General features: G+C 36.1%; 1 protein-coding gene across 2 annotated transcripts in view; it reads right to left on the reverse strand.

Moving 5' to 3' along the window:
* DPH5 (diphthamide biosynthesis 5) overlaps positions 1–12,860 on the reverse strand; it is a 34,193-nt gene that overhangs the window by 18,056 nt on the left and 3,277 nt on the right. For both annotated transcript variants that reach the window (XM_045801653.2, XM_045801654.2), the window contains exons 3-4: positions 8,382–8,506; positions 1,732–1,840 (exon numbers count right to left, since the gene is read on the reverse strand). In XM_045801653.2, coding sequence (XP_045657609.2) covers positions 1,732–1,840; positions 8,382–8,506 — 234 coding nt within the window. The remainder of the gene's footprint in view (positions 1–1,731; positions 1,841–8,381; positions 8,507–12,860) is intronic.

Raw genomic sequence — 12,860 nt, forward strand, 5'->3', positions numbered from 1 at the left:
TGGGGAAACAATGTTTTATGGCTGCCTAGAGAAATTCTATGTAAGACTGAGAGAAAGCTACATTTTTAAAAAATAATCTATGTACCATGTGGGTATGATCCTAAGGACTTAAATGGAGACTGCCAATTCTCACAGTAAATTTCCTCTCAAATACCTTCATCTATTTTAAACATGAAAACAATAACACTGCACCCCTCTACCAGTCGAGAGGATCAGGACAGGATCACCCTAGTTTAGTTCTTGCCAGTCTGAATGACAGATATACATGTGATGAAGATAAGGATCTTTTAAAAAAATTTTATGTTTAAAAAGAAGCAAAAACCTTTAACTGATAAGTTATGATAATTTAGACCAAAATATGTTGGAAAGGGGCTAGGTTAACTTTCCCTACCAGGAAAAAAAAAAAAAAAAACAATATGAAAAACATATATACTCTATTAGCTTAAGGTTTATTACACATCTTTGTCTATCACAAGATTCATTTATTCCTCTCTTTTTCCTTTCTCCTGGCAACCATCAGTTCTTAAAAAGTACACTGTCTACAAAAAAGAACACTGGACTGAGAATGAAGAAACTCCTTTCTCTAACACAGAAATGCTCAGAACGGTTTTAAAGCGAAAGCAGACTTGAATTGGCAAGGTTTTTTAAAGTATGCATTTTATTCGAAGACAAAAGACAGCAAAATTTTTTGCCACTTTAAATGTAATAAACTAAGCAAGTGATGAATACTGAAAGGTGAATCATTTATACCTTTTCTCTGATTCTTCAGAATCAAAGGCAGTATTTCTGAGATGACTGGCCAGGATGTCAATTAAATTGAGATACTCTTCCTAGGTAATACAGAAAATGTATTTTCTGTATTTCTAAAGCTACAGACACAGCATTGTTGTCCAATGCTAATGTATATTCTTGTTGTAAATATCTATTTTAAATTACACATTCCAGGAAGACATATTGTGGAATACCTCATTTCATAGATTCTAGGATGCACATTTTTTTTCTATTATGATATATCTGAAATGGGAACGTGTCCTAACAGGCAATTAAGTCTTAAAGCCAGTGTTAGCCAGGAGCAGTCATGGTTGTCATAGTTCATATATATATGAACATCAGAACACAGATTATCAAACTTGGAAAATGAGTATCAGCAGCTTGGAAGAAAACCCTGGAAAACAGTTATGGGGCACTCTTTTAACCCCTCAGAATCAAGACTGTTAGGTTAAAATCAACCAATTTTACACAGCAATAATTACAAAGGTGGCTTAAAACCCTAACATGACCGGCTTTTGGTTCTTTTACACATTCTTTTAAGAAATGCTGCATCACAATGCTGTTATGGCACAGAAAATTATAACTGTGTAGAAAAACATGCTTCAGCAATGCAGAGTAAGTTACTTAGAAGAATGTGAAAAGGCTTTAGGAAAACTTAACTAATTTAATTAGATTAAATCTCCCTGTATTTGTATGCAAAAGTTGGATATAAGATTAAAATGTTTCTGTAGCTAAATCTCAGTGGTCCATTCCAATGAGGAGATAAAAGATCTAAGTTACAGAAAAACAGTATAAAAAATTCAGCATTAAAAAATTCCGTACCCACTAACGTATTATATAAAATAGTAACATCTTAAAATCCATGATACATAACAAAATCTACCTGCAGTTTGTAGTTTTCCAAAACACTTTTGCTGACTACCATTCAAAAAAAAAAAAACACCTTCTTTGTAGTATTACCTGTAAACCACAGCAGCCTACAGCACTCATTATGGAAGCATTGTGAATAACTCGGTAAGAGATTCCCAGTTTTGTTGCTCTCAGAATAAGATCGCTGTGTGTGGTAGCCCTGTAGAGAGAAAAGACCAAGTTGGATTAAAATAGCCAACACTGACTTTTTAAGACAGTACGGGTGTAATATTTCATGAGTTCCAGTCAATGAAAGGGTTATGGGGGCTGCTTTTCCTCAACTTCAGGGCTTTCTGTTAAGTCTCCACATGGCCTTTATAATGCTGAACTGCACTTGTTCCACTCATAAAGCAGCCTTGGCAGCTACAGAGGAAGGGAAGTTTTACTTGCTCTTCTTGGTCCTGTCAATACCTGCAAAGACATCTGTGGAATGTAGCTCAGCGACTAAACTCCTGAGCAGCAATTCCCGAACTTTTTGGTCTTAGGGCCCCTTTAAACTCTCAAAATGACTGGTCTGAGTTCTAAATTATGGCACAATTAGACCTACTCTTTGATTTCTGCTCTATTTTAAAGGTTTCTTTTTTGTGTTTTGAAATACAACAAGGCAGATGGTACAGAGCATTTTTGTAGCCTGTCATTCTTTGCCTTTATATTAGGGTTCTATCTGATATAACCATAGTTGGATTTTACATCTGTCTAGCAGTGGCTTTATTTATAACTGTTTTCAGTCTGGTTATTGTATATATAATTAGTATGTATGCATGTGTATGTGTGTGCATATCCTGCCTGCTGCCTTTCCTTTTTTTGGGATAAATCTAATGATTATAATTAGATAGACCGTGGGGAGAGAGACTGTATGTAAATATAAATACGGATACTGTGAAATGTAACCCCACATCAATTTAGAACTGTATTATTAAAGGCCTTTTTTCCCCTTGATGAAAACTCCAGACCCTGCTGGGGAAAACAACATTAGCATGTTTGAGAAACTACATACAAACCAGCAGAACCTGTCAACTGGTCAATGCATACCAAGTAGGAAGATCAAGGGCTTTCACCCCATGAGGCAGTCAGAAACAGATTAACAAATGCCCACCAGGGAAGTCTGTTTTTAATCACATATAAAATAAAAACTAGTATGAAAAACAATCATTAATTTGATTTAGAGTAAGCTTTTAAAAAATAATATAAAAGACAGTTATAAAGAATGTTTTTAATATCATCTTCAACAAAATTTTACTACTTAACACTAAGATTAAGGAAAACTGAATTAGTTATTGGTGAGTCATTTGAATAGATGAGCAGAAAGAAAACCTGGTTTAAAATTATATCTCTCTTTATCACAACTTCATTTAAAATGACCAGATATGGTTGGTGTACTATGGAGATTTAATGACCTGGCAAAATGATTTCATTTTGTGAAGCTGCCATAAATGTGATTAAATAAGCCCCTCAGATTTCTGCTATGAAAAACTGGTATTTTATCATCACAATTACCCAAACTATATTGCTTCATGATAAAGAAAAAACTGGTTTGAAACACAGGCTTAAAACACTATACTGGACATTCCTTCTAGTCCAGGGTCATGCAAACGTTTCAGTTATGGCGACTGGAAAAGTGTGTGTGTGTGTGTGTGTGTGTGTGTGTGTGTGTGTGTGTAAAGACAAATTTGTTACTATTTTTGGGCATGCGGCTCTATCCAAAATCGTGTGTGTGTGTGTGTGTGTGTGTGTATACATGACCAGCGTGGAGCCCACTCAAAAATAAACAAACAGGGGCGCCTGGGTGGCACAGCGGTCAAGCATCTGCCTTCAGCTCAGGGCGTGATCCTGCCGTTCTGGGATCGAGCCCCACATCAGGCTCCTCTGCTATCCTGCTTCTTCCTCTCCCACTCCCCCTGCTTGTGTTCCCTCTCTCGCTGGCTGTCTCTATCTCCGTCAAATAAATAAATAAAATCTTAAAAAAAAAAAGACAAAAATCTTTAAAAATAAATAAATAAATAAATAAATAAACAAACTTTATTTTATAATAACAGTTTACAGATATAGTACTGTCATACTTGACAGTCCTATGGCTCATGATCTGAAAATTCACTAATATTTGTAATGATATGGTGAAAGTGATGTTCTCATAAACCACCAGAAGCACTATAAATTGGTACAGTCCTCTTTTTAAGAAGATTTTATTTATTTATTTGATAGAGACAGAGAGTGCACAAGTTGGCGGGGGTGGGAAGAGCAGAGGGAGAGGGACAAGCAGCATCCCTGCTGAGCACGAATCCCAGGACTCTGAGATTATGATCTGAGCTGAAGTCAGATGCTTAACCAACTGAGCACCCAGACGCCCTGGTACAATCCTTCTGAAAAGTAATTTGACAATATATGCTTGAAAATACCCATATTCAAAACTTTTGATTTTCTGGGTATTATAAACTGAGTTTGAAGAAAAAAATCCAAAATGTGGGGAAGAAAGAGTGGAAGGAGGGGAAAAGGATCATATACATTAATCCATACACGGCAACTTTACTTATATTGGAGAAATAAATGGACTAATGATAATAATGCTGACATTTATTCAATAATTACTAGGTGCCAAGTGCTGTTCAAATGCATTATGTGGAATGGAAACAATCAAATGACCTACATAAAAGCCCAAAGAAGACAAGTGAATAAAGTGAATAATAAAGTAGTACAACTGGGCTCTAGCATAGTCAAAAAGAAGAGTAGCCAAAGTAAAAAGTAGATAGATTGTTAAAAGATTTAGGCCATGAAAAGTCACTTAAGGTTTTTAAGCAGGGTAGTAACAGCATCGAGGCACTTTTGGTAGGCCTTGATTCTTCATTTATGTGGAATTCTCACCTTTCCCCTCCCATCCCCTGCCAACCTTGTGTACAATTTTCACCTACTGAATTTTAGCCAGTCCCAACTCAAACACCAACTCCTCCATAAAGCCACCAATGAAAAACTCCAAACTCTATGCCTTTAAATTTACACTTTTCTGTCCTCATCCTCAACCCAACCTTTCAGCAGCATATCAGAGTTAACCACTCTTTCCTCTCTAAAGTCTTCTCTTTTCTGGGCTTCCGTGACAACACATTCTCTTGGTTTTCTTCCTCCTCTGGCTCTTGACAGACCACAAAATGTGTTTCCTAAGGCTTGATTTTCTCTTCCTCTTGTTCTTTCCTGGTGATTTCATCCGTTTCTCTGGCTTTAAACATCCTATCTCTCCCTCTCCCCTGATACATACTCATAACTTCAAAAACCACATATCCAGGGTATCACCCTCCCTTGAGCTCCAGCAGTAGATATCAAATTGCCTACATGACATCTCAAATTTAAAACATTTCCAGATCCAATTCTTGTCTTACCCAATTATTTTCCCTATGAGTTTTCATTTCAACAACTGGCACCATCCAGTTCCTAAAGCTGGAATTCTAGAAAACTTGCTTGTCTCCTTTTCCTCATCTACTACATACATATTGGCATTCTTCCTTCTCAATTTTTCCCACTTTGCCTTTTTCTCATCTCTGCCAAAGCCACCCTGCCTCCCTAAAATCCACTCATGCGACCATTTAGAGTGACCATTTAAGAATGTCAATCAGATTGTGATTCTTTCCTGCTTAAAATCCTTCACAGATTTACCAGAATACTTCAAACAAAATCCCTACCCCCTCCAAGGCCTTACATGATCTGGGTCCCGCCTACCTCTTTAACTCCTTCTCAGTCTCTCTCTCCGCCCACTCACTATGCTCTTCCAGGTCCCTGAATACATCTTGCAGTTCCCTCTGCTTACAATGCTCTTTCCTTCTGCTATTCCTTTTATTTTTCAGATACCTACTTAAATATTACCTAAAATATAACAAAAAGGATTTCCCACATGACCCCACAGAAATTAGTCTATTCCTGTTAGTCCTTATTTTTCTTCCCTTACAGGCCTACCAAAATTTTAAATTTGTTATTTTCTCCTTGATCTTGGATGTCAACCTCCTCTACTAAACTATAAACCCTGTGTTTTATCACCTAACACATATCCAGCATTTAGGAGTGCCTGTCAGGAGATAGGCATTCCAAAGATATTTGTTGAATGGATAAATGTCAGTCCAAGATATGCCTGGTCTTCCCTTGTGACCCCAGGCAAAATATTAACAACTCTTTCCCTTAATATTTAATTGATATCTACTATATTGTGAAGGAAGCTAGAGAGATAAAAGTGTGAAGGACAGCCTACAAACCTAAAGAGTAGATGTATACATTTATTAAAAAAAATATACTGTGAGGCAATGTATGAAAACGCATGAATGATGTGTCAGCAGTTAGGAAGAGATATAACTTCTGATCAGGTTAATAAAGGAATGCATCACTGAGAATGTGGTATTTGAGTTAGGCTTCAAAAGATGGCTGGATTTCTGACAATCAGATATATAGCAAAGGGCATTATAGATGAAGAAAAGAGTTTGACCAGATGTACAGAAAGAGAACGCAAGATGATGGGGGAAGGGCAAACTGGTTGGCATGAGTGTGGGCTTTAGGACAAGAAGGATAGAGTATAGGTAGAAGGGAAGGTTGTATAGTATTTTTCGTATCTGGATGGAGCTAGTAACTCTCATTTTGAGCTCTAATAAGATTTTCAAATTATGGTTTCACAAATACAAATTTGACTGCAACATAGGTAATGAATTAAAAGTCTGCATCAGGACCAGGGAAAGGCTACGATATTAAACTAGGGCATAGAACGATATAAAAATTGGGGCTGAAAATTGAGTTAATAATCAATCATGCCTATATGATGAAGCCTCCAAAAAATCTTTGAACTATGGCATTCAGCGAGCATCTGGGTTGGTGAACACATACATCTATGTGCTGGAAGGGTGGCCCACTTCAACTCCAGGACAGGAACTCCCATGCTTGGGACCCTTCTGGATCTCACTTCATGTACCTCTTCATCTGGTTGTTCCTCTGTATCTTTTACTACATCCCTTATTATATAATAAAACAATAATTATAAGTTAAAAAAAAAAAAAGAAAGTCAAAAGCAGTGCTTCTCAAACTAGTGAAAAGCTAATACTTTAAGTTCTAAATTGTAATGGAACAACAGTTTTGTAAAATGCAATCAAAATTAGTGATTAGAAAAATAAAATATAAAATAAAATAAAAGCTCCAAATTTTGATTATGAGATACAGCAGAGACAAAATTACTTTTAAAAACTGCTATCAAATTTCTAAATGCTTACTCTCAATTTCTGTCATTCTCATCATGGACTAGTAAGTTTGTGGGCTGGCACCAGTCTGTAAACCTCACGCTGAGTAGCACTGGTTTATCAGACTTTGTCAGTGACTGGATACCATCAAAGTCAAAAGTGACTCTGAGATTACTCTTTTAGGTAACTCTAAGAATTGTGATACCATCAAGTAAGGAAGTTTGGTGAGCTCAGAAGGTGTCACTATAAAAAATATAAAAATGGGATTTTAACGGGAATCCAGTGCAAAGAGAAAATCCTACAAAAATCCTACAAGGATTCCAAGACATTTTATATATAGGATTTTTCATCACCTTTATTTTACTATTTTGTGGCTGTGGCTTAAAAAAAAAAAAAAAAGGAGGTGTGCCTGGGTGGCTCAGTTGGTTAAGCATCTGATCAAGTCATGATCCCAGGGGCCTGGGATGGAGCCCCATGTTGGGCTCTCTGCTCAGCAGGGAGCCTACTTCTCCCTCTCCCTCTGCCTGCTGCTCCCCCTGCTTGTGCTCTGTCAAATAAATAAATAAATAAATAAATAAAATCTTCAAAAAAAAAAAAAAAACACCACAATAGGTACTGCTAATTTGGAGGAAGACTTACTTTTACAGAAAACAATGTCAGAGGTTAAAACAATTTGGATACTTTAAAATACGTGATTGCACAATGTCATTTGCAACCAAGTATAATAATGAAACACAATCTCTGCCACACCACATTGATGTAAATTACTTTTTTTTGACAGACACATGCACATGTAACTCCATTCTTTTAGAAAAACATCCTTGGTGGTGAGTTCACTGTGATTTAATTGTCCTTATGTTCCTTAAATCTGTGACATAAATCTTGGGTCACCAGCAGGAAACAAAGAAGTCCTCTGTTTGGCTTGACATAAGAGATTGATGATACTTAACTGGACAAGTAGAAATGCATCTTTTTAGTAATGGGGAAGAACAGAGCTCCTGATGGATATAAGAAACTGAAATTTGAGGCTGGACAGATTTTAAATTCAAGGCAAGTAAAGTGACAATATTGCTAAATATGAGGTGATTAAAAAAGAAAAAAGAGCTTATGACAAAGAAGCAGAAGATGCTTGCGATTTACCTGCAAAATAAATTGTAGATATGACTCCTGATAATGTAATACACTTATTAATAATGATACACTAGTAAAGTCATTTGATGCCCTAAGTTACCTTCTAAAAGAACAGCAGGAGCAATGACACAAACTTTAGAACTGACACTTAATAACCAATATTAAGTGATACATATGATGACATCCTGATCAAGCAGAATTTCTTCATTAATCTCAAAGATAATGAAAGTTTATGAAATTTTAGAGCCTAGGTAAACACAGTCCTTTATTAGGACCTGGAAAGTAAAAGGTTTTAAATATAACAGAATAATTCTTACTGATTTTTTTTAAAAAGCAAATAACTTAAAATTCAAAATACCAGCTTTGACTTACCCAAATGGATCACCAACCACAAGGAATGCAACATCACTGGTATCAGCATCTTTTAAAATATTATCGGCTTCTTGTTCCACTTCTTCTCTATCAGCAAGAATCAATTTTCTTCCATAAAACTCTTCCTACAGATTTAAATCAAATACCAAAATGAGACACAGGTGACGATTTCAACATGTGTATATACACACACACACACACACACACCAATCTCTGTCTGGGGCTGGTGCAAATCTTGGCAACCATCCAAACACAGATCATTGAATAGGCCTCCTCAGTGAGCTAACACTCTATATCATGTTGCAATTAAACTCTGTCTTTGGGGCTATCTTAATATCCCAAGAGGAGGTATACCTCCTAACATCTGAGGCTTTCTGCATTTTAAATTTACCTCTAAATTTGAGTCTAATAGACCAGACAGAACTTTATAGAATGAACAGAGAACATGTAAGCCTGAGCTCTATTTCAGAAACACAGTAATACAGAATATGATAAATAATAATTATAAACATACATGGTAATTTGGGTTTTATTAAATTTTCCATATGAAAACCTATAGGACCCTGGCTAAAATAAAGGCAATTTCAATGACAAATAATAGAAAATTAGGATTTAGTTATCTACAGAACCAGCAAACATTCCTATATAATTGCAGGAAAGATTAATTTAAAACTGTATTTCCTAGTTCCTGCTAAAAAGACAGAGTTTCAGAAGAAAGAAAAATTTCTAATTATATAGGAAGTCTCCATATAAAGTGCTTTGTGAACCAATCCCCTGAAGTTCAACTCTAGAGAATAAACCCAGGAGGCTGACCTTAACTGGGGTGGCAGGATATAAGTACAGAGCGTGAACTAGTGTGCTAATTGTCCTGTGGTGGTGGTTACAAACGTCATGCAAGGTCATGAATCTTATTAACTGATTTCCTGTGGAGTAATATGTAATTCAAATATAGTAAAAGTGAATACATAGACAAATACTATTTCTTACATACTGAGAAGTCTGTTTGAGTTATAAGGATTATATCGGATGTCAAACATTACAAGGATTGCTGTACTTGATAGTATCTGTCAAGCAAAAGAGTAAATAGACAAATCATTAAGCATTTGAAGATAAAGGCCATAGTTCCACTCTGATAATTATTTCCTAACGCTTAACTAGAATCTGTCCCTGAAATGTGAAAAAAGATCCCTTCCCTTTTTCAGCATATCTTCTCAGAGATAATGCTCCAGAAGTTCCCAATGACAGCATATTTTTACAGATGAAAAATGTTCTCTTTATTTTCACTTTCACATTTTTTCTTAATCATTAATTTGTATATAACTTACTTTAATTTCGTGAGCCCAGAAAACTTATTAGTGGTAGAACATTTACATTCACATATATCTAAGACACATGTATGATTATTGAAAACTGAAGGAAACAGTATTTTTTCCTGAACTAACATTTCTTTTTTTTTTTTTTTTTTAAGATTTTATTTATTTATTTGACAGAGAGACGGTCAGCCAGCAAGAGAGGGAACACAAGCAGGGGGAGTAGGAGAGGAAGAAACAGGCTCCCAGCAGAGCAGGGAGCCCGATGCCAGGCTCGATCCCAGAGCTCTGGGATCACGCCCTGAACCGAAGGCAGACGCTTATGGACTGAGCCACCCAGGCACCCCTGAACTAACATTTCTTAAGATCAAAAAGTCACATGCTACTAGCTTAATGCTAGCAGTAATCCTAAATCCTATCCAGTATTTTATAAATGATTTAACAATAGAAAACCCCACTCTCAAGACTTCTATCTTGTATCACTCTGTATTTATTACTTATTCTAAGAAAATTTCATTATTTAATTGAAACACGTTTATTAAAAAAAACTTATCCACATATGCACACCTGTGTACACACACACAAACACTCCGGTATAAACAAATGGCTGATCCTTTTAGGGGGAGAGGGGAAAACTTAAAAAAGGGAAGAACAACCAAAAGCGGTAAGAAACTGGTATTACGTTCTTTTTCATTTACCCACTTGGTTATTTATTCATTCACTCACTCAAAGAATATTTTTTGGGCACAACATCCACACCAAATTCTATGCTTGATGTTGGGAAACAATGGTGAATGAGACATATGTAGCCCTCGTCCTGTGGTTTATCATGTTTAGTGGGGGATTATCTACCATATCATTAAGTGCTATAAAAGCATGGAACCTAGTAAGAGTAAAGGAAGGGGGTGGAAAAAAGCGGGATTATTTAACAAATAGTTTTACATTTATATTATATATCATCCAATGACTGATAAGCCAATTTTTGTACGCATCAGCCCTAATCTTCTCCACTCATGAAAATGAAGGCAAAACTAAAATTCATTCCTGCTTTAGGATGGCACATTTTTCAAGGGGGACAGGATAAAAATTCAAAATTAAAATTACTTTTGGGTATTTCCAGAAGATTACATAAGAAATTAGCAATAATTGCCTCTAGGAAGGGGAACTGGGATAGAAATCTTTCAATGCATATATTTAATATCCTTTGAATTTTATACCACTTAATGTATAACCTATAAAAAAACAGAAAAGTAGAGGCTAGAAGTAAGATACATAAACAAGAAAGCAAAACTAAAAAAAAAAAAAAAAAACCCAAACACACTAACAGTGAAAGAAGGAACAGAGAAATAAGGGCTTACAAAAGGGATTGAAAAAAATGGAAAAGTACAAGTAAACCAAGAGAAAGTAATGTCATGGAAGCCAGTTTCAAGGAGTGATCAACTATGTCAGAAGAAGTAAAACAAGTGAGAATTGAAAACTATCTTGTGGCATTCTCAGCTACTAAATAACTGTTCAACAAACAAATATTTCAGAGGAATGGAAGTCTGCTTGCAGGAGTCTGAGCTATGAGTGAAGTGGGGACAATAAAAGCACACTGCTTTTTCAAAAAGCTTTGGATAAAGGAGACAGAAACAGTAGTAACTATGGAGAAAAGGGGAGAGATTTCAGAATGGACAATATCTGAATATGGTTTCAGGCTGAGGGGAGAAGGATGTTAACACAGACCAAACATAACAAATTAAGAATAATTCATGGGAATAAGGTTTCAGAGGAAGAGGTATGGGAAAAACACACCTAGTAGAGTTGTCTTCAACAGGCTGAGAATCTCATCCAACAAGTCATTTCCTAAGGACCGGGCGGGGGGGAGGGGGGATCCGAATCTGACATTCAGATTTAGCGGAAGGACTAATGGGAAGTTAATAAAGGTCACAGATGATTGCCTCATCTTTCTCAGTGGGAAGTCCATCCCTCCACTACCAATACACGGCAGCTGGATAGGAGGACAAGGAAAGAGAGTGAGCTGGTATCCAGATGAAGTAGATTAGGAAGAAAAGAAAGGGAAAGAGATAACACTGGGAGGAAATGAAAGTTATTTTTGTGATGCCCAGGAACAAGTACAGCAAATTATTGTGCTGATCGCCATGCTTTTGCTCACCATTATTTTTTTCTTCAGTAAGGAACACTCTTTCTCCTCCCTCTACCAAGTCTTATCTATAATAACAATATCTACAATACATTTACATTAGATCACTCTGAGCTCAGGCAGAGTTCTAAGAACTTATGCATATGAATTCATTTAATCTTCATCACAATCTAGAGATAGCCCCTATTTTTATCCCTGTTTTACAGATAAAAAAAAAGAACACAAAGTTAAGTGATTGCCCAAGGTCACAGAACCTCGGCTAACTGCAAAACTTTACATGTATTACCGATGAGGCATAGGGGCACGTTGCTGGCTCAATTGGTAAAGCACACGACTCTTGATCTCAGGGTCATGGGGCTTGCAAGTTCAAGCCCCACACTGGGCATGGAGCCTACTTAAAAAAAAAAAGAAAAGACCAAAAAAACAAATGAGGCACAGACAGGCAGAGCTTAGTGACCTCCTCTGCTTTCAAAGCGGGATAGCTAAAGCCTCAAGGTTAGCCCCCTTTGGCCAAAGCAGCTTCCTCTATTTACCCAACAGAGCTGTATAAATATTACCATTTTCTATCTAGACCATGAAAACAAAAGAAACAAAACAAAAAGACTGCGATGCATTATTTTAAAAGATAGCTCAAATTCCATCTATTCCATAGTATTCTCTGACCACCACAACCTGATCTTCTCATACGTATTTCAATTGGAATTAATAAATAGTAATTATTTGAGATAATATCTACTATTTAATTCATGAAAACAAGAGTATTGACTTAAGTAAGATCATCTAAGTTCTTTTCAGCAATATAATTTTATAGTTTCTTCTTGCCACTGTTGTCAGAAATTGTTATTTAAATCTTTCATTACTGAGTTTTCCTAAGTATAACACAAATGAATCATGAACCACTTGAAAACAAAGATCATAGCTTATACCTCTTGTATTAAGGCACTACGGTGTATTACACCAAAATGGCACATAAAATCATAATTTATTCACAGAAAGTGCCTAAAGAAATTCAAAGTGTATATACTA

The sequence above is a fragment of the Ursus americanus genome, chromosome 12 (assembly GCF_024610735.1).
Source record: "Ursus americanus isolate L20-20 chromosome 12, mUrsAme1.1.p, whole genome shotgun sequence".
Taxonomy (NCBI): Eukaryota; Metazoa; Chordata; class Mammalia; order Carnivora; family Ursidae; genus Ursus; species Ursus americanus.